Genomic DNA, 27,042 nt, shown 5'->3' on the forward strand with positions numbered 1-27,042 from the left:
TTGCCGCTTTGAGTTTCAACTATTTTCATGATACTAGTGTTCAGTAAAGAACACACATATAAATATGAATATATATTCATAATATTCATATATATATATATATTCTTACAATAATTAAATATATCCTCAAACATTAAAAAAAATGAAAACATAATATGGTGCTAAACGAAATGCCCAGGGTTTTGGTCTACAGAGCAGGATTCTTTCTGTCACATATTATCATTTAATTTTTTATTTAAGTCTTTATTTGATCATGAATTATTACACACTCATTCTAAAGAGTTCAAAGAATATCTATGTTTATACATTAACATTAAAACAATAGCTAGTCCCTTCTTTATCCTGACTACTCGTATTCTCCAGGTATAAGCTTTATTGACAGTATGTTGAATATCTTTCCACACTGTTTCTATGTACATAAAATTATATCTAATATTATTTCCAACTTGGAGGATGTTAGCTATTTAAGATTTTCTCACTTATTTCTGTCAAATGCACTTACCCTTAATAATTGCTAGAGGGGGAAAGACTTTCACAAGCTAAATTATATTTCATTATATACCTGTACATTGTAACAGAGTAGGCCCTAAAAACCCCTTAAATCTCTTACCATTGAAAATTCGACTATCCAATTATTAATATTGATCTGTCAGTCTAATTTTCAGTATCTGACCTCTCTGATTATAGGAAGACTACATAGCAAAAAATTCTATATAATGAGTACTTAGGGATTTATGTTCAGTTTTTTGGTTCATTTGTTGTTAATCAATTATTCTGGGCCATTTTATGAGAAGTTTATATTTATTTTAGAATTCCTCTGAAAACTTAAAGCACAGATGAATTCAGAATTGTGATTATTTTCCATGACAAAAAATGTATTAATGTGTCATCTTGAGTGTTATTAACTTTTCAGAGCTAACTTACTTAAATATATGCCTAGTGGGGCACTTGAATGGCTCAGTCAGTTGAACATCTGACCCTCGATTTCAGCTCAGGTCATTACCTCATGGTTCATGAGATTGACCACTGCATCAGGCTCTGAGCTGATAGCATGGAGCCTGTTTGGCATTCTCTCTCTGCCTCTCACTCTGACCCTCCTCCACTTGCACACACATGTGCACTCTCTCTCTCAAAATAAATGAATAAATTTTCAAAATAAATACATAAAAATATGCTGAGCAATAACCTAACATACCTATATAAACATGGCATTTCATAATACATTCATAGTTGTGACTTATATCAGGTTAAAAACATATATACAATATAACCAAAACAAAAACAAAGGGTTTTATGGAGAGCTCTTTAATGGCCATAATCTGTTAATTTAAATAGGGATTAATATGAAAGTTTTGAATGATGAGATAATAAAATAAAATTAAATATATATGACTTTATGAATGGATATTTAGTGAGTACTTATAACACTAAATTTCAATGTCTTTCCTAAAGGAGCAGTAGACCTTACTGAAAGTTATTTCTTTTTTCATTATTTGAAATTATTATAATAGTCCCTTGTTCCAGTGCTAATGATCATATCATCATATATATTTTGCCTAAAGGCAATATTCATCTGTACTAATCAAAATATAACAAAATAACTTCAAAATCCATTCCTTCATTACTATTTCTAAGATGATTATTTGTTTAAAGCAAAGAGCTAATCACTCATTCATTACTATCATTTCACTGTGCAAAAGTATAAATAAAGAGGGGCATTGTATCTGCAATTACTAAAAACAGCATTTGCCTTTTTTCAGGCACCTTACAAATATTTCCCCATATATTTGTTAATGTATGTTTAACTTAGAATCATAACTATGCAAATTACTTGTAAAATAACAGTACTAAAATCTTAAGCCATGGTGTAAAGAAAATATACATTCTTATTTGCATCAATTTAGGATATAGACTTAGATTAAATTTTTTCTTGTCACATTTAAGGGAAATACAGATGACCAACAATAATATACTTGTTTTAATATCTGCTAACTATATAAAATATTTAAAATGTTCAGAGTAATATGTATAAAACTAATACATTACTCAAATGTTTTAGAATATCTGAAATTAGAAACAATATTATTTCTGGGACATTTGGGTGGCTCAGTTGGTTAAGTGTCCAACTTCAGCTCAAGTCATGATCTCACAGTTTGTGAGTTTGAGCCCCGTGTTGGACTCTGTGCTGATGGCTCAGATCCTGGTGCTTGCTTCAGCTTCTGTGTGTGTGTCTCTCTCTGCCCCTCCCCTGCTTGCCCTCTGTCTCTCTCTGTCTCAAAAATAAATACACAGAAGGGGTGCTTTGGTGGCTCAGTCGGTTAAGCATCCAACTTCAGCTCAGGTCATGATCTCACAGTTTGTGAGTTCTAGCCCAGTGTCGGGCTCTGTGCTGACAGCTCAGAGACTGGAGCCTGCTTTGGACTCTGTGTCTCTCTCTCTCTCTGCCAAACCCTGCTCACACTCTTTCTGTCTCTCTCTCTCAAAAATAAACATTAAAACAAATTAAAAAATAAAGATTAAAAACAATTTAAAAAAGAAATGACATTATTTCTTAATCATCTGATTATAAAATAACTTGCATAATTAAATTATTTATAAATAATATTAACAATCTAGATTTAAAAAGTAACAAAGAGGGGCTCCCGGGTGGTTCAGTCAGTTGAACATCTGACTTGATTTCCACTCAGGTCATGATTTCATGGTTAGTGAGTTTGAAACCCTCATCAGGCTCTTTGCTGTCAGGACTGAGACTGCTTTGGACCTTCTATTCCCCTCTTTCTCTGATCCTCCTCCGCTCATGCTCTCTCTGTGAAAAATAAATATTTATAAAAAAAGTAACAAAGAAAAGAATGTAAAATATAATTAATATGGGAGGATTGCTCAGTATATTGGTTACAAATTGTTCAAATGAGAAATCTTAAATTACTACAAATAAAAGTCTTAAAATATGACTGTAAATTATGTGAAACATTGCTCTTTTAAAAAAAATTAATGACCATTTGTTGTGCTGATATACTTTTGAGTTGATTGAATCTCTCTCTCTACACGCACACACACACACTATATATATATATATGTAGTGTGTGTGTGTGTGTGTGTGTGTGTATATACGCAATTATTTAACCAATTTGTAAGTTAAATGAAGTAAACTTAGTTACATTCTCAAAGAAGAATATCTCTTACATTGAAATTTTTATCCAGATGTTAGTTCCGGATAATTAGCATATTTGCCACACATATTACAATATAGAATATCTCAATAATAATGACTATTTGTTAATTGTTTTTTTGCCAATAATAATGCAATTTCATAGAAATATTTGAGAATGCGTGTGAATGTTATATAATTAGAATTGTCTCCATAGTTAGATGATCGGTTGAAAACTACAGTAGTTATTCAATTTTAAATGTTCCCTCCTATGCATTTCTAAGTGTATCAAATTCAATGTTCACATTTTAATATTGCTATCATAGTAGAAATATACCCTCATTCTTCAGGAATGTTTTTGATTGTCAGCACTTAGATGTATATATATTTCTAGGTAGTAAAATTTAAGTTAAAAAATATAGAAAATAGGAATACATTAAAAATATTTTTATATGTTGATAACATCTTCTTTCTACTAATCAGTTAGTGTTAATAATATTAAACAACATATATCAAGGTAATCTAAGATTATTTGCCTATATATTCAAGTATTTAAATTAATAAAAGAATAAGAATCAAAACTAAATTTAACTCTTTTCTCAATTAAAATTTCACATTAAAAAATTGAAAAAGTACAAAATTGACCTCAAATTTAATGAATTTTCATAAGTAAACTGATAGGAAATTAATATGTCAGAAAGTAATTGGATGTTTAGTTCATGTAACTTGAAATTATCAATAATAAATATATAAGGAATGTTTAAAAGTATATTAGCTTTCAAATATATTGGACATTAAGAATAATATTAGTATGTCATACATTAAAAAAATAATAATAAATGTAAAATAAAGATGTCATCATGAAGTATTTTGAATTTCCTAGTTGAAACAAATAATGTATACCCAATATAACCTGATTTCCTTTTATTTTTTATTTCTATTTATTTATATTTTTAAAGTAGGATTCATGCACAGCTTGGAGCCCAACACAGGGCTTGAATTCATGACCCTGAGAACAAGACCAGACCTGAGACCTAGAGTCAGTTGCTTAACCAACTGAGCAACTGAGGCACCCTAACGCCTGACCGGATTTCCTTTTAGTTTTGTCAGAAAAGTACATTTCATTTCAGATTTTAGGTACATTCTCCTATGTTAAAATGTATCTCCACTTAGTGTGATTATGTGAAACATAAAATGGAATATTTATCAACCTTAGTTAGAAGAAGTTTTCTTTTTGAAGTATTTATATTTGCTTTATTTATTATAAAATGTTTAATAGCATTATAAATCTCCCGCAAAATAAATAAAAAGTAAAAGAAAAATAATCTCTCTTAAAAATATGGATTCTCAACTATTATAAATAGATTTAGCTATGATCATTTGACAAAGATTAGTAGGAGACATTTATATTATGATTTATAATTCTACAAATTTACCTCTATCCTTCATCTTTTTTTTTTTTGCATTTGAATCATAGCACTATGAAAGATGGCATGTGTTAATAGATGGAATATCAAATTATTCTTGATGTTCTTACTGGAAAATCTAACTTTCAATCACAGTAGGCTTTGTCCATCTAATATGAGCCTGACAACATTTAAGAGCATAACAGCTACGTTATGGATAAATACATGAAAACACACAAACACAATACAGTAATCCTTAGTTTGCAAGCATAATTCATTCTGGAAACATGCTTGTAATCCAAAACACTCATATATCAAAGTGAATTTCAAGAACAATTGGCTCGATCATGTGAAGTATCACATACTACTTACATTACAAGACATCTCTTGTTTACTAAGTTAAAATTTATTTGAAATGTTTGCTCATCTTGCAGAACACTTGCAGACCAAGTTACATGCAATCTAAGATTTTACTGTATTTTTATAATAAAATATCCCATATGTCATATACTTTATCATAACATATCTAGAAATTCATAACAAAATATCAAAGTCAAAATATTTCAAATTGTATTTGAACCCCTTTCTTTCTTCCATAAATCAGAGACTTGAGAACTTGAGTGCTTTAAACACAGGGATCAGCAAACTACGACCCATGGACTAAATCTGGCCTGCTGCCTATTGCACAACCCACAAGCTAGTTACAGGTTTTATATTTTTAAATGGTTGGGGAAAAATCAAAGGATCAATATATTCCACAACATGTGAAAACTAAATGGAATTCAAATCCCTTTGCCCATAAATAAAGTTCTATTGGACCACACACACAAAAAATTAGATGCTTAACTCTCTAATCATATAATGTTTTACATCTACATACCAGAGTATCATTTCCAAATATATGAATGCATGTATCCAATTAAGACAGGTTACTATACCTGTGCGCAGGTATCTTTCTGTTTCCAACAATGAGGATAACATCACAGAGTTGCTGTTGTTTCAAATAACTTTCCATTTTTCTGAAGGTTTGCTCAGCATGGTGAACGGCCTGATAGAATTCTTCAGAGCTACTGGAGTCCATATCACTTTGAGGTGTCAGTGAATGGCTAGTTGCTGACAGCCTGCAAGTCACATACAAAAAAGATGGTGTTTATAAAGTGCTAGGAGTTGACCAAAATTACACACACAGAGTTTTAGAACTTTATAGGGAAATCAATGCATCTCTCCTTATGTCCATCATTGTTAATGTAAGTCAGAAAAATCTATTTAGGGTGAAATAATTTGCGCTGGAAGCCATAAATGAATTGTTAATTATCTTTTTTTCTTGTCTTAAAATGATTTAAAAGATAGGTTATCTGTATTTATTAGGACATTAAATTAAAAAACCCAAAAAAGTAACAGAAATAGTCAATTACGAACATGCATGCCTGTTCTAAAATTGATTACTAATAAAATGTTAATTTAATACATTTGAAAATGAGATAGATTATCTAATTATACTACCCTAAATTACGATTCCTGTGAGGTTATAATAAATGTCCCTTTACAGAAGTAGGTGACTTTTATTATGAGAAATTATGAAACATGGTTTGTAAAAAAAGATTGACAATAAATTTGAAATTAAATTGTTGAGTTTTATATTCCACACCCAACTGATTAAATATATATACAGCATGCAGTAGCTCAACAAGTACTTTGAAATATATATATATATCAAATATATATATAATATGTATGTATGCATGCATATACACATGTGCATACACATGTATATATGCATATACACACATGAGTATATTTAATAAACTTTAAATTTTGAAAAAATTAATACTGAATTTTGGCTACTGCATTTATTAATATCATAGACTGTTTCACAATGAAGACATTGAAATACCATGCTCCATATCAAGGAGAAGACTCTATCAAAATGTGAATGGTAGGCCCAGAAGACCCAACCAAGTGTTTGATAACAATAATAATGAAATATCTTATTTCAAGATAGAAAATAACATGGGGGAATTATGTTTCCAATTACAGGGGAATAACTTGTAGTTGACTAAACCCCTCACCAAGAACACCAGAAAAAATGTTACATATAATATCAAAATAATTAAATGAATTTAATAATAACTACTAAGGCAACCAGGATCTGATAGATCAAGAACTTAGAATAAAGATAAACTCAAAGAAGTCAGCTCAAAATTCTACACTGCTTTTTCTTTCCCTCTAAAGTTATTTACTAATTATAAGCAGCATAGGGTGAGACTCTGAGAAATGCAGCATAATGAAGCAGCCAACAGTATCATGGGGCTTGGAGGAAAGGATGGATATTGGAATTAGGGGCTCCTAAGGTAATCAGAACTTGAGAGATAATTGAAGGGCCACAAAGGAAAGTTTAGGAAAGGCTGTCATTGTGTACCAATTTTCCCCAGAGGTATTTGTGACTCCTAAGCACTGCTAGACAAGCAGAAAATGGCTTATAGGACATTGAAATGTTAAATAGAACTTGAAAGATAAAAATTTGGATTCAAGGACCAGCAAGGATGAGGGATGCTGGTAACTACACAGGCTCTCAGTTGGGCCCCCTGAAGGACTGGATCCCAGGAGTCAAGGGTACTGGAAATACAAGAGATAACACAAAGACAGAAATCTAGATTTGAATCAATGAAGCCTCTGAGTGCATTAAAGTGATCCTCTAATCTAAATGTCATAATATAGTCAAAATAAACCCCTTAAAAAAAGATAACTTGATAGAAACTCTGATTCCTTCTGCATGTATATAATGCTTGACATTAAAGTAAAAAAAGTAGGCCTATAAATAAACTAGACCTAGGGAGAAAACAGACAATAGAAACAGGCTCCCAGATGGATCACTATTAATTATAGATGTGAAAATATCTGTTATTAATATATTTTAATATAAATAAAAAGGTGGATAATTTTAAGAACATTAGGTTATATGAATAAATCAACTGGAAATGTAATAATTTAAGATTTTGGTAGAGGAATTGAACTTGCAGATTGGATGCAGGTGAAGCAAAGATAATGTAAAAATAAATAGAAAATATTGAAACTAAATTATTGATATAAAAAGATAAAAACAGTAGTTTCTGAAACAAATGAAACTTGGTAAGACATTGTAATATTCCCATAATTATAGTTTTAAAAGTAGGGAGAGACATAATAGGGCAAAAGCCATCTGAAGAAATATTGGCCAAGAGTCTTCAAAAATATGTTAAAGACATCAAGATTCAAGACTCACTATCCATCCACAATAAAACAAAACTGCACATGATGGTAAAACCAATGCAAAGCTAGAAAAAAAAGGAAGAGAGAAAAAAAAATATTTCTTAAAAAGTTGCCAGAGAATACAAAATGAGAACTTTTCCTCCAACTTGTTTAATGAGGTAAATATAACACAGAAACAAAATTGAAAAGGATGTTACAAGGAAAGAAAAATTAATGGTCATTCTCTCTCCTATACAGATTTACAAAAATCTTAAAAATTTTTAAATGTTTATTCATTTTTGAGAGACAGAGACAGACCATGAGCAGGGGTGGGGCAGAGAGACAGGGAGACACAGAATTCGAAGAAGACTCCAGGCACAAAGCCCGATGTGGGGCTCGAACTGACAAACCATGAAATCATGACCTGAGCTAAAGTGGGATGCTCAACTGATTGAGCCACCCAGGCACCCAGATTTACAAAAATCTTAAGCAAAATTCTAGAAACTAAATACAAAACTGTATGTAAAAAAGAAATACATAAAAAAGATATATATTAAATATATACTGGATAATGCATCACAAGTAAGTTACACTTAATTAAGGAACACATTCTCATCATATAAAATCACCTAATTCATTCATATAGCAAACATATTTAATGGAAACCTTTCCTCATTGAGATTTAAAATGAAATTCATTAGTGCTACCTCTATTCAACATTTTTCTGGAGTGTTTTTCCAATGTAATGTAAGCAAAGAAAAAAAGAAATAAAAGTCCATTAGAGTTAGACAAGAAAAAACTATATAATTAATATTATTTCCAGAAGACATGTTTGTGCACATAGAAAATCCAAAAGAATTTGCAGACAAGTTTACAAATCTAAATCAATTAAATTATGTGTGTTCTCTGTTATCTACAATATTTGTATACACAATATGGTTATTTTCACCAGACTTTACCAGTTTTTCCTTACATATTTAAAACTAATAGAAATTTTGCTATACCATATGTTTGCCTTTCACAAGTTTGCAAATTACAACCCCAGAATATGGTCATTTCCCGGAATATATTTTAGGAATTCAGGCTCAGGCATATGTGGCAAGAACATTCTTCTATACATTAACACATTGAACAGAAAAGTCACAAAATGCCCTGCAAGAAGGAGTTGTAAATCTAGAACGAACATATCATTATTGGATTTCAGTTTACTATGGAGAATCAAGTCAGGACTATCAGGAGCATAGGCTGCCAAATAGATCAAAACTGATCCACTGAGATCCCGATGTTTCTGGTCTGGTACCAGACTGCGTGAACAGAATCCTAAAGTCAAGATATTAGAGATGACCCTGCAGAAGGGCTCCAGACTGGCTTAATTCAGATCCTCATGTAAATTTCCTTCAAGTCAAATAACATACTTACGGCTGAAAGGTTTATACCTCACTAAGATTTTCAGAGCCTGGGAAATGTTAGCAAGGAAAGACTTTAATGTAGCTGATCTTCAAGTCACTCAAGTTGTAGTGGACATGATATTAGAGGAAATAGTGAAAGAAATAGAATAATACCATTTTAGAGTTTCGTGAGACCAAATAACTGCAAATGAAACAGGGCACAGAATTTTACAGGATTTTTTTAAAGTCAAAAAGCTAATTACTGTGAAGGTGGCACCTTCTTTTCTGTAACCTAGGTACTCTAACAAATCTTTTTTTTTTTTTAACATTTATTTATTTTTGAGACAGAGAGAGACAGAGCATGAACAGGGGAGGGGCAGAGAGAGAGGGAGACACAGAATCTGAAACAGGCTCCAGGCTCTGAGCGGTCAGCACAGAGCCCGACACGGGGCTTGAATTCACGGACCGTGAGATCATGACCTGAGCCGAAGTCAGACGCTTAACCCACCGAGCCACCCAGGTGCCCTGGTACTCTAACAAATCTTGACTGTCATACAGACGTGGGCCTTTGCTGAAGAACTTGAAAGTAATTTAAAAGGATAAGTCAAAAGAACAGAGAGCTAGAAACTAGATTACAAACTATTTTTTCAGAGTTCATCTTCACTCCTCACTTTTTTTTTTTCTAAAAGTTCTAAATCTTTGACTTTCTCCACATTATATTTGAAAACTAGTTATTTTTCTTGGAGGTTGGTAGATCTGTCAAGAAAAATGGTTATGTTGGTTTGACTTGATTTTTCTCCCTATAAAGTCACTGTCACAGTGCTTGCACATTTCCTCATAAATCATTTCCTGATCTCAGGCTTGAATAGAACTCCTTGTCCTTGACCTTTGACTCAAGATTTAAAAAGAAGTTTCCACATCAGAGCATTTAGGATTGTTAAACTAAGATTTATTATTTAATCTTCCCATCACATATCCAGCCTTATTAGTTTAACAAATCAGATCTTAAAATTTTATGAAATAGAGATATCTTCATGATGTTTCCTATAAATATAAAATCTGACATTGTATGATTTCTCTTATTGTCTAATTTTTACGTGTTCAGCCTAAATAAACTTTATAATATCTTTCCAATGTGAGAGTCTCTCAGATGTTGGATCTGACACCGTAACTTTTATCTTTATTGTGGCCCAATAATGTAAAGCTTCAAGTTCCAAGAAATGAAATTTTAAAAGGGCAATATGACTTCTTCCCATCGGAATTTAAACATGCTTAGGAATTCCCCAACCGGTGATATACAAAACAATAAAATGATTACCAAATTTTCTTGATCTCATGAACTCAAGCCACAGCTATTCCTATTTCCTTTCCCAACCGTATGTCTGTCCCCAAAGTGTTGTCTGCACTCATTATCCTAAATCCTGACCCTTTGAATACTCCTCAATCCATGGCAATCTAACTTCCCAATCACCCGTATAAAGAAAATGCTTTTGCAAAAGCACCAGTGTCTTTTCTTATGGCTTTATTTAGCTTTAATTGTCATTTCTTAATTGCTGAGAACTGGCCAATGTGCATTCCTATTCCTATGCTGAACAATTCAGGACTGAACATCACTTACATTTCCTGTACCAAACAATTCTGAAAAAAGGATATTTTCTTCTTTTTGTGGTAAATAATTTTGGGATCCTGTGGAAATAATTTGACTCTCGCACCAGGAAATAGTTACTTCTAGAAGATTAGACCGTGAATTAACTTAAAAAAATAAACGGCTGTAAGAACTAACTACTATTCGTCTCTTTTCACTTTAAGACTCTCTACTTATGTACCCATTTAAATTACACCATAAATTGTGCACTGGCAATCAGGCTCCAGCCTTCAGTGTCTCCATGGTTCAAACTACATATGATATATTACAAATGCCTAACGATCTGATATTTTCTCCAACACTTTAAAAAAATTTTTTAACGTTTATTCACTTTTGAGAGAGAGAGACAGAGGGTGAGCAGGGGAGGTTACAGAGAGAGAGACACACACAGAATCTGAAGCAGACTCCAGGCTCTGAGCTGTCAGCACAGAGCCCGATGTGGGGCTTGAACCCATGAACTGCAGATTCATGACCTGAGCCCAATCAGATGCTTAACCAACTGAGCCACCCAGGCACCCCTATTTTCTCCAACTCTTAATACCTATCAGCTCAAGTTCTAATTCTAATCATACTAATTAATTCCAGTTTTCCATACCTGTTTCTTCTATAGCCTTCACACACATTTTGCTCTTTACCTAAGACCTCCATAACATAGTCACATTCTCATGGATAGCTTTACTTTTTCAGAAATTAGTTTAACTATCACTTTTGTTTCAGAAAGATGTGTTTTAATCCATATTGTTTAGGGAGTCATGGTTTACCCTGACATGCTAATTATCCAATACGTTTTAAATATGTCTTTGGCATGTAGAATATTTTAGGAGTTTATTTGTTGAGTAAATGAGTGAAAATATTCTATGAGAAATTGGCCTTGGCCAAATACTGATTTTAATTGCTCATGGTTTTCTTGTATGCTTCATTGAACACAAAAATATACTTTTGGTAAAGTAATATATATCCCCAAATTTGACAGTGTGCCTGGCACACAGAAAGTAGTTAGTAAATGTTTGTGTGAATTCCTATTGTTGAATTTCAAATAGCTTCCAGAACTGAGAGGAAAAAGAATACATAACTACTATAACCCAAATATGAATGCTTTTGTGTTCTCTGATAGTGTTTTTATGCACATTGTGAAAACACTAAAGAATACACTAAGTATACTACAGAAATATTTTTATTTTAATTTTTTAATATTTTAAAATATTTATTTTTAGGACAGAGAGAGACACACACACAGAGTGTGACTGGGGGAGGGGCAGAGAGAGAAGGAGACATGGGGCAGAGAGAGAAGGAGACACAGAATCTGAAGCAGGCTCCAGGCTCTGAGCTGTCAGGACAGAGCCCAAGGTGGAGTTTGGACCCACAAACCATGAGATCATGACCTGACCCAAAGTTGGACACTTAACTGATTGAGCCACCCAGGTGCACTCAGAAAATACTTTTAAAAATCCTTTAAACAGGGGCAGTTGGGTGGCTCAGTTGGTTAAGCATCCAACTTTGGCTCAGGTCATGATATCGCCCTCTGTGAGTCTGAGCCCCACATCAGGCTCTGTGCTGACAGTGCAGAGCCTGGAGCCTGTTTCAGATTCTGTGTCTCCCTCTCTCTCTATCCTTCCCCCATTCACACTCTGTCTCTCAAAAATAAATAAAATCATTAAAAAAATTTTTTGTAAAATCCTTTAAATAGATACAATGAATTTATTTCAAACAAAGGTCCCTAAGACTAGGCCCCAGTGTCATTATATCTTTAATGTTATTATGTAAGTGTAGACCTAAAATGGCAAATAAATTTGCAACTTTTTTTTTTCTATAGCAATAAGGTAGTTTTTGTTTTGAGGGAATAATTTAAAGAACATTTCCATAATTTCAGATAAAGGAATTACCAATACATAATTCTTGGGCGAGAAACTGAAGACAGTGAAAGATGTTGTTATTTAGGTTATTAAGAAATAAGTATTTGTGTTAGCTATGAAGTTAGTGTATCCTACAAGCTTCTGTTCATATTAGCAAGACATTTATTTTAACTTTAAAAATTGTTTCTCATTAAAAGTTTGTTATTTGCTTCCTTCTTTACATTGCTTAAATATTTTATATGAAACATATGTCATTTAAATTTTAAAACCATAAAGTCATTATTACAAATCATTATGTAATATTATGTAAATAATATTATGTAAATAATTATGTAATATTATGTAAATAATATCAAAGACCAAAAAGTAACCAAAATTATCAGACAATAAAATATAATAGTAATGCTTATGTCACCCTGAAAGTCCTACACCTAAAGTTAATATTTGATTATTTAAAAAAGATAAAGAAAAGAAATGGGAAAAATTTGTAAATAAGTAAATTTAAAGAACCAACTTTGCTTATTACAATAGGAGAGTATGAAGCATCATCATCATATATTGGTATGGCAAAGTAAACCAATGTTCAAAATGAATGTCTGGTTATACAAACACACTAATTTTCAAATCTTTTAATAACCCCCAAGAGAGAGATTTAGAACCAGGAAATATTAGAAGGGATAAAGTTCAAGCACCAGGTGCTACTACTTAGAAACAAGAAAAATGAACATAGTCATTAATGTTGCTTCTGGGTACAATTTTGTCTTATAAGATAATTGGAATTTTAAGTAAGGCTTTTTATCAGAGTATTGAAACACACACAAATGCAAACACGCATACACACACACACACACACACACACACACACACACACACACACACACCCGGATAAGACAGAATAAAGAAAAATGAGCTAGGAAAAAAAAACCTGTATATATTCTAGGCTCTATCATTTATTGCATTCTGAATCTCAATTAATGGATCTGTAAAATAGAATATCATTAAAAACCTCCTTGTAGAATACTTGTGGAAAGAAATAAAATATGTATTTGAATCTGTTAAGTATATTTCCAATGAAATACCAGATGTGAAAATGTAACCAATAATATTTGTAAAATAAAAAGGGTACTTTTATGAGGTGTACATCAGTATGCTGCAAATGTTTCTTGAAAAATTACACCTACCTTTAATAATAAATAATCCTATAAACATGAAGGATACTTTGTCGTTTTCCTCTTCTAAATTTTAAAGTGTATAATCTATAGATATATCTATTTAACTTAGAAGTATTTTTAAATGTTTGAAATTGCCAAATTGAAATAATTGAAATATTTCCAAGATCTTTAAACTGAAAATAAAGAAAATCATAATTGAGGGCATGAAAAGAAGAGTTGACAAGTCATATTTAGATGCTGAAAGTTCTCAACAAAACGATGCCAAATCTGGGAAGAAAGACAACTACACAGAGGGAATGGGAAATGTTACAAAATCTGAAAGTGTTTCTAATATGAAATGCAGTTGCGAATTGATTAATTGAAAATGATTAATCAAAACAAGTTCTGTTCTGAGAAGATATACCACACGACAAAGGAATTACAATAATGTGCTAACTTGGATAGTAGATACCTGGGAAGTGCCTATAGGAAAAGATTCAGAAGTTATCAGATTAAGATTGACATGGATGAAATAAAATGATGTTTCTCTTCACCCAGGATTCAGAGGAGTGGCTCTAACATCTATTGGGCTAATGGAATCCTAAACTAAAAGGGATCCTAGAATCTGTAATGCCAAGATTTCTCAGTCATATAGAAGAAGAAATAAAAATACTTATGTATATGGGAATGATACAGCAGATCTATCACAGCCAAAATATGAAAGAGTAGAGATACTATTACATCCCAACTTAATTCATTCATTTGGTAGGTACAAATTCCAGATGGATCTTGAATAATGACCAGATTATCACAAACATAAGCAGGTAGTGATGATAATTATAGCTGATGTTCTAGATGTTGATATTTTTACAGAGGAAAATCAACACAGCCCTGGCACTTAGTATTCAGCTATCAACCTGGCAGAACACTTTTTTCTCAATCAGCAGTATTAAGGAAATCAGAACTTGTTTACCTTCTTCTAACAGGAGCATCAGCATCATTTCAATGGCTTGCCACAGAGAAAGGGCAACTCTTCTCTTTACAGTGTGCAAGAGCTTTGATCACCTTGATATCCCATAAAACATCACATATTTCCACGACATCTGTGACATTATGATCACTGGATCTGACGGGGAGGAAATAGCAGGTGTGCTAGATGTCTTCCTTGCCAGAGAGTGAGAGAAAAATCTTGCAAAATTTAAAAGGCCTATCACACTGTTGAAAATTCTAGGGGTATAGCAGTTTGACCATGTTAAGAAATTACTTATAAAGTGAAAGACCTTAAATGGTATACCATGTGTCACTGCCACTATGAAAAAGGCACAAGGTTTGTCTTTTTGTTGGAGACATAACATACAAAATTGAGGTGTTCTATAACTACGAGTTTGCCAGTAAACTCCCAAGTCTATCAGCTCTGACAGAGGCCCAGAGAAAGGCCTCTGCTGCAGGTTTGAGCTGTGGAACAAGCAGTTCTATGCCTGGGGCCTTATGATCCGGAAGACTAGATATGAGTAGAAGGGTCTGTAACTTCTAGAAATGCTGAAGGTACCTTGTGGCCAGACCAGTAAGAGAATTATAGCTCAGCAAGACTTTGGGAACAAAATCATAGTTCTTCCAATAAACATTCTCAATCTGAGAATCATCTCCTCACTTACTACTGGGTCAAAGAAGAGAATGAATGCTAGCCAGGAGGCAACTGTTAACTAACCAACCCATTACAATTTTCGAAATCATTAAGAAGAATGTGTGCATTAGCATTCCATCAAATTAGAAATGATACATATGAGAATGGGCTTTAGCAGGTCCAGAAGTAAACTGCATGAATATGTGGCTAGACTTCCTAACACGTATTTCTGCTCTATTAACACTTCTACTTCAACCAGTACCTAGGGCCTTCTATTAGTTTTCTATTGATAGTAACTAATGATCACAAAAGTGTCAGCTTTAAACAACCCATTAGGAGTGTGTGTCAAGAGTCAAGACATGGTTTGAATCCTCTGATCAGGGTCTCAGAAGGCTGCAGTAAAAGGTATTGGCCAGGATACACTATCATCTGTAGGCTCAACTGGGAAAGAATCTACATTTAAGTTCACTCAGGGTATTGGCAAAATTCATTTCCTTGTGTCTGTAGAACTGAGGACTGTGCTTCTTGCTGACTTTCATCGAGATGATGCCCTCAGCTCCTAGAGGTCATCTTCAGGTCTTGAAGGAAACTATCAACTCTTAAAGGCCACCCACAATTTCTATAGGTCATCTATAGTTCTTTCCACACAGGCCTCCTCACTATGGATGCTTTCTTCATCAAGTCGGCACAGAGGATCTCTAGAGAGAATCTAAATGCAAGATAGCATTTTATATAATATGACATAACCACAAGAGCAATACCGCATAATTTTTTCTGTACTCTATTGGTTACAACCAAGTCACAGACCCTTCTCATACTCAGAGGGAGTCATACAAAGCTTCAGTTACAAGAAAGCAGGGATCACTGAGGGTCATCTTTGTGTGTGCCACAGATCTCACGAGGAGGGGCCTATGACCCATTCAGAAAAGCTGAAATCATAGATCTGCTTTATAGATCCTGAAACAAGTGGACTTTAAAACAAATTATTACTTTGATAATACATGGAATTCTTGCTTACAATTACAAAAATTTTTAACATTAAAGGTTTGGCGGTCCATTTTCAAATGTCAATTTTCTCCTGACTAACTTGGGCTCCCCTTGACACTGAATCAATAGGCAAGCAAGATGTTACACTGTGGGTTAGAGTGATCAGTCCCAATTACTAAGGGGAAAACATGGGTTGCTTGTAAAACGTGGCTAATGAGGAAGACGTCTGGAAAGCAGGAGACCGACAGGAATGCCACTGAGCAATCTTATATCCAGTGATAAAGATCAGTTGTGGCAACCTATTCAATACAGGACTAGTAAGGACTCAGGACCTTCAGGAACAAAGGTTTAGCTTCCTCCACCAGGTAAATAACATTGACAAAATTGGTGCTGTCAGAGAACAAGATGTATATGGAACTGCTGAGGGACTAAAGAAGTTAGGATTCATAAGCTAGGTCACTCACCAGCAACAAAATTCACTTTCCCTTATTTCCCTTGCATGGCTATAATCAAGATACAATGGTATATCATAGATTTGATAGGATATTGATCCCTATTAAAGATATTAATATTTTATCATTAGTAAATTGAAAAACAAATCCTGTTAGGCTTTCAATAAACATCCAAATATATAAATAAGATAAATGTGAGATTACTGATCAGTGTTATTGGTGATGTTGTATGAAGTCCACAAGGGAAACTTATTTTAAAGGAAACAAATTATTTAAAAAAAAAAGTTAAAAATAAAACTTTAGTAATTATCCAGCATGCCTTAAATATATAGGTTTTGGAAAAGATGCTCCTAGGGGTGCCTGGTGGCTCAGTTGGTTAAAGCATCCAACTTGGGCTCAGGTCATGATCTCACAGCTTGTGGGTTCAAGCCCCACGTGGGGCTGTGTACTGACAGCTCAGAGCCTGGAGCCAGCTTTGGATTCTGTGTCTCCTGCTTTCTCTGCCCCTCCCTGGCTCATGCTCACTCTCTCTTTCTCTCTCACTCTCTCAAATAAATAAACATTAAAAATTAAAATAAAAAAAAGATGTTCCTAAAACACAAAAGCCATTGTTGGTATTTTAGCTTACAAATTTATTCTTTTCCTTTTTTTAAATGTGTATTCATTTTCAAGAGGGAGAGCTTGAGTGGGGGAGGGGTAGAGAGAGAAAGGGGGACAGAGGATTCAAAGCATGCTCTGCACTGACAGCAGAGAGTTCGATGTGGGGCTTGAAGTAAGGAACCTGAGCCAAAGTCGGACACTCAACTTACTGAGCCATCCAGGTGACCCAGTTTATTCTTTTTCTAAGTGGTAAAGTCTTCCAAATAAAAATTTTCCTCCAGTTATCATGTTTCTATCTGTAAAATAATAATGAATTTTAAAGTGCAATAATAATAAAAGCTAACTATATTGAGCATTGTAATGTAGCAGGTGCCCTCCTACATGATCTCATATTTGATATACAACTACTTTGTTCCCATCTTACAGGTTTGAAAACTAAGGCCAAGAGAACTTAAGTAACTTGTATAAGGAATTAGGCATGAAAGTTTGCAAAAACTCTATGACAGATAGACTCATTCTGAAAGAATTACTCTACGGTAAACTCAAGCACAATTTCAAATAACCAAGATTACAAAGGATATAAGAATAACCAAGCAGTAAAAATGTATAATTGTGACAATATAAATAATTGTTGAATCATAATGTACATTATAAAAATAAAGAGTATCCCATATTATCCTTTGGAAATTTTAGGAATTGGATTTGGGGGTAAAAGACAAATGAGGCAAATGTTACTCTCTTAACTAAGGGGAAAATATATATATGTAAGTTTATATATTGGAAGAAAAAGTTAAAAATACGTGGTGAAATGCCAAACTTCAATCTAAAATCACTGGGGTGCCTGGGTTGCTTCAGTTGGTTAAGCATCTGAAGTATCTGAATTCCGCTCAGGGTATGATCTCACGTTTTGTGAGTTTAAGCCCCTCATGGGGCTCTGTGCTGACAGCTCGGAGCCTGGAGCCTGCTTCAGATTCTGTGTCTCCCTCTCTCTGCCCCTCCCTGCCCATTCTCTCTCTCTCTCTCTCTCTCTCTCTCTCTCTCTCAAAAATAAATAAACATTAAAATTTTTTTAAAGTCTAAAATTGCTAAAATTGACAAAATATGTACGGCATTTTAACAAATAAAAGACTTAACATTCATCACCCACCCCCCCCCAAAAAAAAACAACAAAGTAAATCTGATCCATCCAACAAAAGGCAGAAAATAAATTTTCAAAAATACAAAAATTCAGGCAAATAAAAAACACAAAATGAAATGTCAGGAATAATTTAAAAATTACTAATTTCAACAGCGTAAGTTAGAACAGATATGGGTATAGACATGCATGGACCTAAACATAGGCTTATATTTGCAACTACATTCAAATCTCAGTTCATACCGAGACCAATATCTACACATACACAAGCCCATGCACTTAGCTGTGCACAATTACCGAGAAATGTAGCTACTGAGACACATCTAAAGCGAAAGGACATTAAAAAGTTGAAATTACAAAAAGAGAAAAGCATTTATGAGGGAGATACAGGCACTGTTAACATCAGACCAAAAATTTATTGCAATAACTATCAAGACAAAAAGGGATAGCTTATATTGATAAAATAGTCTGGAAGAACTCATACACATGAAAACAGCTAAAATAATTTTAAATATATAATCTCCAAATTTCTAGAAGTTCAAAAACATTAAGACAAGTCCACAAAGTGGGATATGTGAAAATATTTCCCCCCAAAACTGATAAAAAGGAAGAAAAAAGAATATATAGGGCAGTTACATCATACCATTAGTGAGATTGATTTAAAAAATATATAAAGAATGCTGTGCCCAACAAAATGATGTTTCTCATGCAGATTTGGAATTTAATAAAAAATACTTTGTATTTTATAACAAATGTATTACACTAGACACGGGTTCTGATCATAGTGTAAAATCCCTGGAAAATAATAAGAAAATATAGTTAAAATGTTCCTCCTCTAAGAAAATTTTAAAATATAGTTTAAATAATTATTAAATAAAGAAATCATGGATTAAAATAAAAATTACTTAGAAATAAATAAAAAATACCAGTACTGAATATAGAATGCCTATATAATGAAGTAAAATGTTACACTGAGAAAAGTATACAACTTTGTATGCATTTATTTTAAAAAGAATAATGATAATAAAGAATGAATATTAATTTTAAGCTCTAATATTAAATAATTGGAAAAGAATAATAAAATAACAATAAAGTAGAAAAACAGCTAATAAATATTTAAATTTAAAAATTAAAAAAATAGAAGGCAGTATTTTATTTATTTTTTTTTATTTTTATTTATTTTTTTTTTTAGTATCATAGCAAAAGAATGTTTATTAGCTTCTAGATCATCACTATCCTATGGAAATATAATGCAAATCATGGGTATTTCTTTTTTTTTTTTTTTTTTTTTTTTTGCCATAATTTTTTTTTTATTTTTTTATTTTTTAATATATGAAATTTACTGTCAAATTGGTTTCCATACAACACCCAGTGCTCATCCCAAAAGGTGCCCTCCTCAATACCCATCACCCACCCTGCCCTCCCTCCCACCCCCCATCAACCCTCAGTTTGTTCTCAGTTTTTAACAGTCTCTAATGCTTTGGCTCTCTCCCACTCTAACCTCTTTTTTTTTTTTTTTTTTCCTTCCCCTCCCCCATGGGTTTCTGTTATGTTTCTCAGGATCCACATAAGAGTGAAACCATATGGTATCTGTCTTTCTCTGTATGGCTTATTTCACTTAGCATCACACTCTCCAGTTCCATCCATGTTGCTACAAGAGGCCATATTTCATTTTTTCTCATTGGAAGGCAGTATTTTAATAAGAACAGGAAAACAACTGGCAAATATGATGAAGGAAAAGAAAAATAATGGAGAGGATAGAAATAGAAAACATGAGAGAAAAAGAGAATAAATGCTAGATGACAAATAGCAGTAAGAGGTATATATGATTACTTTTTGTTTATTCATTTAATTAATAGAAGGTTATTATGAAATCATTGGGATAAATTTTAAAGTTTTATAAAATGCCTAGTTTTCTAATAAAAGATAAACTGGAACTATTACTTAAAAGAAAACCTGATTAATCAAAGAAAAATTGAATAAAAAACTTAGTCAAACATTTTACCTTATATGAACATTCTTACCCTAGGTAATTTGACTTATAACTTCTGCAAACATTTAATAACCCAAGAGGTCAAATGCTATAAAATTGTTTTCATTCCAAAGCAGATATGTAAAATGTTTTACTTCATTATGAGTCTAGTAGACTTGGATTCCAACAACAAAAAGGCAAAACAAGAAAAGGAAAGAATAAGCAAAATCTCACTTATGCAGCTATACATATGAAAAAACACATATGCCAATCACGTTTTATCTCATATGATTTATTATTATTTATTTCTATGATTTATCCTGGGAGCACTGACATTAGAGCTTTAGTTCAGCCAGGGTGGGAGACCTTATAACACCTGGCCATCTACTGAGATGTCAGCAAGTCATTATCTTAGGAGTAAGAACCACACAATAAGTAAAAGCTACTCTATGACCACCCCCACAAGCATAAAATCACTCCTCAGTGATATCCTAGTGATACACTGTTCCTAGTGTACGGATCCAAAACAGTCTACTAGTATTTTTAAAATAACTGCTTGACAAAACAAAATTCAACACTTTTAAACGAAGATAACACAATGCACACTTCTTTTCACGTAAGTATAATGTCCATTTTGTAATTAAAAATTACTAAACACGTAATGAAAAAAGAAAAACGTGGAAAAAAAAGTACTCAGTAGAAAAAGACTCTAAAGTGACCCAGATTATTAGGGGAGCCTGGGTGGCTCAGTCCGATGAGCGTCCGACTTTGGCTCAGGTCATGATCTCACGGCTCGGCTCGTGAGTTCGAGCCCCGCGTTGGGCTCAAAAAAACATTTAAAGATAAATAAATAAAATGGCCCAGATGTTTGGATAGTAGAGGAGGTCTTTAAAGAAGTTATTATTCCTATGTTCAAGGAATTAAAGGTCACATTGAGGTCTTAATGCATGAAAAGAGCATGAAAAGATTAGGGAAGTGGAATCTAACAGAAAAAAAAAATTCTGTAACTGAAAAAGCACAATATTGAAAAAAAAGAAATGAACTGATGAGTAAAATAGCCAGTTGGAACTGGGAGAGGAAACAGTCAGAATAAAAAAAGGAAAAAAAATTGAAAAATAAGTAGAGCCTTAATGATATGTAGGAAAATAGTAAAAGAGCTACCGTACTATAATTGGAGCCTTAGAAGGCAAAGTGAGAGAAATAGAACAGAGAAAACATTTAAAGAAACGGTGGTTTAAAATGTTTCCAAATTGATGTATACTGTAGTGTACAGATCCAAAAAATCACAGTGAACTCCAAGTAGGATAAATACTAAATAAACCCCAAACCAATTGCAAAAAGACTGATTATTCAACAAATGATCTTGGGACAAACTGTTTGCATTAAAAATAACTTAGGTCACAACCTGATATCATAAACTTCAGAAATGTTAAAATACTAAACAAAAAGGCAACTATATTAAAGTGGGGGGGGGGCGCATACTTTCATATAATTTGAATGGGATGCATTCTTAAGCAAGCTGCAAATTCCAGATTTCTTAAAGGAAAAAAGGACCACAAAAATATTTAAACTATCTTTATGAGAAAGATATCATAAACACATTTAAATACTAGCCACACACTCAGAGAAACTATTTAGCTTATAAAACAAACAAAATATTAATACCTAGGTTTTCAAAGCACTTTTAAAAAACAATAATAAAAAATACAAACAGAAAAATAGAAAAAAAGATATTTTCATTTGATTCAGAAGAGAAAGCACAAATGGAAAATAATTATATTAAAATAAGGTGAAACGTAAATAGCCATTATGGACACACAAATTATATGTACATATTTTTGCCCATAATCCTGGAAACATTTTAAAATACTGACAATCAAGTAATATGCAACCTTTGTGTTGAAGCATGATAAGAACATTTCTTAATAAATAAGCGACTTAATAAAATTTCAAGGGAAAAAATAAGAGTCAGAGAAATGGATGCTATGTTCAGATATGAGGAAGCAATCAAAGGCACTAAGGTACCTATAGAGGCATGTTGAGAGTAGAGGCAGAGAATGATTTGAATGAAATATTAACGAGATTAGAATTTATCTTTTTTTTTTTTTTAATTTTTTTTTCAGCGTTTTTAATTTATTTTTGGGACAGAGAGAGACAGAGCATGAACGGGGGAGGGGCAGAGAGAGAGGGAGACACAGAACCGGAAACAGGCTCCAGGCTCCGAGCCATCAGCCCAGAGCCTGACGCGGGGCTCGAACTCACGGACCGCGAGATCGTGACCTGGCTGAAGTCGGACGCTTAACCGACTGCGCCACCCAGGCGCCCCTAGAATTTATCTTTTAAGCTGCATCTAATGTGGTGTGTTTCATGTAATACTTTTATCATGATATCTAAATAGAGATGATCAGTTTGAAAAATACCATTCTCTGCCTCACTTTAGAGGTTCCTGTTACACTTGAAGATAACAAAGGATATGCAAAGAAATAAAATGAGCTTAATTTTGTTTAGCTCTGTTTTCTCAAGTATATTTATCATTGAGACAATATGTGAGTTTTTAAAAATATTTGTTTATTTCTCAGAGAGTAGCACAAGAGGATAACCCCTGTTAATATCTCACGGAACTTGTACACCACAGAACACTTTGGAAAGAGCTGTTTTAAGCATTTAACCATTTAGAAGCATCAGGGTGAGATAACTAGATACATGGATTGGAAGGAAGAAAGACTGCAGACAAAGATATATATTGGGAGGCTTCTATAGTAATCAAGGGAGATGATACAGACCTGGACCAGATCAGACTGAATATAGGAAGTGTTAAGAGAATGAGCATGGTTTCACAAGATATAGTAGAGATAAAATCTACAAAACCTGAAATTCAATACATATATTTGGATAAACTCATTTTTAGATATTAAATCATATACAATAGTCTTTATACATGGTTACTATATATGATAAATATATTTATTGTATATGATAGATTCATACTGATTATAACTTTTACGTGGGACCTACCTTTCAGGCCAACTAATGACCAATATGTGGTATATGTGAGAGTTTTACATGGTTATTCTAAATAGAAGTTTATTAGTCAATGACTGGTTAATGGAAATAGGAAACCAGCAGTGAGAGGCTAGAAATAGAGCTCAAGTTTGGAAAAGATGAAACTATCAACTACTGTATAGAGTTAATAGGTAGGAAACTGTAGGATCAGATAATAAATACTCACATGATAGATGACAACAATGAACAACATAAAAACATTTGACTAATAATCCAGAAGCTAATCTATGCACCACTAATGTATTCAAAATTATGGTGCTTTTAGTTTCATGCTGGCCTTTTCTCTGGTCATAGAAATGCTCATTGAGGGTTACATCTTTGCTGTATATAGTAACTATGTTCTCATTTGAAGACATTACAAGTACTAGGTTTTTATCTTGCCTTCCTCACTTACTAGTTCACTTTTCCCTCTTTGTATTATTCACTTTGCTGGTGATTTAATGCAATTAATAACTTTAATATTATCAACTTATTTCTGTATCACATTTCTACCAGGACCTTATATGACATTCAAAAGTTATCCCATGGTTCTTAAAGGCAAAATGTCTTACCATTAAATATGCTCTTGTTAAAATGTTAATATTGTTTTACCACTTTTTATTATCCCCAAATAATTTGATTATCATAAAATAAAATGTTATGCTGGGTAAACAAATTAAGAGTTACTGCACTAGCTGAAAAACTACTAGTTGAAGAAATACTAAATTAGTATAATCACTTTGATAATTATAACTAAAATTTGCTACAAATACACTTTATTTTATTACTTTTGTGGAGATATATGTAACTCCATAAAGACTCCAACTATTTTCAATTAAGTAGGAAATCCAGTTAATTCAATGTCTTACTTAGAAAATAATTTCCTGTTGTGCAGGTTGTTAGAGTGTTAATGTGATTGCAAAAGTCCTTGAAATTAAGAGCTATATCTATGCCTTCACATATCAGCAATATATCTTCTTTAACGAGTTGCAAAACTATTTATTAGATCAGTATATACTGCCCTGTGTATATTTTCAATATTTTTTGAGAAAATAAATCTAGAAAAATTATTTTTACACACAAGTTTACTAGGTAACTACAGCTAAAAATTCATTCCTTTTTTACAGAAATGCCAAAGAAAACACTGTCTATGTATACATTATGAAAAAATGTACATGCCTTTTCTCCAGAATAATGCAAAATGCTAATGCACATACACACAAACTTACAGTTGACCCTTGACAACATAGGCTGGCGGCATTGACCACCTGCTTCATCCCCGCCCCTTTGCAGTAGAAAATCCACATAAAACTTTTGAGTTTCCTAAAAGTTAACTGCTGATAGACCATTGGTTACCAGAAGCCTTACTGAAGACATAAATAATTAACACATATTTTGTATGTTACATGTATTACAATCTGTATTGTTACAGTAAGGTGTGCTACATTAAAGAAAATGTTATTAAGGAAAATATAATACATTTATAGTACTGAATTGTATTTATCTAAAAAAAAGTTGTATATAAATGGACTTGTGCAGTTCAGACCTATGTTGTTCAAAGGTCAGATGTAATTGTGAAAAATGGCTTTTAAAACAAGTATATAAGCATATGATCATATATATATGTATATAGATATATGTATATACATCTATATAGATGTATATAGATTTATCTGTTATAGATAGATTTATAGATATATCTGTTTAAATGTATATAGATATGTATATAGATACTATCTGTTTATCTGATGGTTATTAAACAGACTTAGAGAAAAATAAATATTTATTTCCAAAATAAATAACCAAAATAATTTAGAAGGACAGTTTCTAAAGAGAATTAGAGAATTTTCATGATCAATAATAAAAAAATATTATTTTACTAAAGGTAAATTTACTAAAATTAAAATTTCTCTGTTTAAAATATTCAGAAAACAATTCATTTTAGATACATTTACCCGCTATTACTCATGTACAACAAAAACAATTTATGCACTTTAGTGACTAAAAACTAATATTTTGCTTATTTTAATTTGATTAAAGAATTTTAAATTTTACATAAAAAATAGATACCTGAGAATAGCAACAAAAATCATACAAAAGAAAAATAGTTAATGCCTTTTTGGTATCAGAATATACTCTTAAGCCATTACAATTAGATCAATATGGTATTGATATAGATTATTAAAAATAAGAAAAGCTCATAAAAATATGCCAGTTCTTACTAATATATTAGAAAATTGAGAAATGGAAGGATTATATATTAAATGTCTCAGGAACAAACAACTAATCACTGGGAAGACATAAAGAAAGGTACGCATTTTACATTGTATATTGTAATAGATTCTTGATGAGCTAAATTTAAAGAAAAGAAGCATACTTGAGACAATTGAGAAAAGTACATCAGCAATTTAGGTTTTGAGAAATCTTCTTCAACTGAAAACACAAAGAGGAAGAGAATTTCTATGTATTGATAGATCCCGTGCATAGATTTTAAGCATTGTAGGACATTAGCCGAACTGTTTTCAAAGCAGAAAAATTGGCATTGCTACCTTGGCAATTGGTGTAAAAAATTGAAAGAAATTGTAACATATCACAATTATATAGAGAAGATAGAAAAGGCAATTCAAAGATAGAATTGTGGCAGAGGTATGTTAACTGTTCTTTCTTTGAGCATGTGTACTATAGTTATATTTGAGAGTTAAAAGAGCAAGTTTAAAGTCAAACATCCTATGACTGACAGTGTTGAGAATTTTTATGAAGATTATTGTGAAAGGATTTCCAGATATCCCACACCCAGTTCTCCCTACTGATTATATCTTTCATTATTATGATACATTAATTATAATTAATGAGCCAGTAGTGATACATTAATACTAAACTCTATACCTTATTAGTTTGTACCTAATGTCCTTTTTCTGTTCCAGGATCCCATCCAGTATACCACACCACATTTAGTCTATATGTCTCTTTAGGCTCCTGTTGGTCATGACAGGGTTTTAGACTTTTCTTGTTTTCGATAACCTTAACAGTTTTGAGGAGTACTTCTACGTATTTTGGGAAACACTCAATATTGGAATCTGGCTGGTCCTTTGCTCATGGATAGACTGGGATTATCAAATTTGGGGAGAAGATCACTGAGGTAAAGTAACATTTTGAGAACATACTGACGATATGACATTACTCCTTTTTTTTAAATTTAAATTCAAGTTAGTTAACATACAATATAATGATAATTTCAGGAGTAGAATTTAGTGATTCATCACTTACATATAACACCCAGTGTTCATCCCAAGTGCCCTCGTAATGCCCATCACGCATTTAGCATATCGCCTCATCACCCTCCCCCTCAGCAACCCTCAGTTTGTTTTCTGTATTTAAGAGTCTCCTATGGTTTGCCTCCCTCTCTGTTTT

The 27,042-nt window shown here is 32.6% G+C and overlaps 1 protein-coding gene across 2 annotated transcripts in view; it reads right to left on the reverse strand.

Moving 5' to 3' along the window:
• Positions 1-27,042, reverse strand: part of KLHL1 (kelch like family member 1) — a 355,150-nt gene that overhangs the window by 230,426 nt on the left and 97,682 nt on the right. Inside the window, exon 2 of one of the 2 annotated variants that reach the window (XM_042957762.1) lies at positions 5,493-5,675. The exons of the other annotated variant lie outside the window; for it this stretch is intronic. Coding sequence (XP_042813696.1) covers positions 5,493-5,675 — 183 coding nt within the window. The remainder of the gene's footprint in view (positions 1-5,492; positions 5,676-27,042) is intronic. 2 annotated transcript variants of the gene reach the window in all.

Source organism: Panthera tigris, chromosome A1, assembly GCF_018350195.1.
Source record: "Panthera tigris isolate Pti1 chromosome A1, P.tigris_Pti1_mat1.1, whole genome shotgun sequence".
NCBI classification, from domain to species: Eukaryota; Metazoa; Chordata; class Mammalia; order Carnivora; family Felidae; genus Panthera; species Panthera tigris.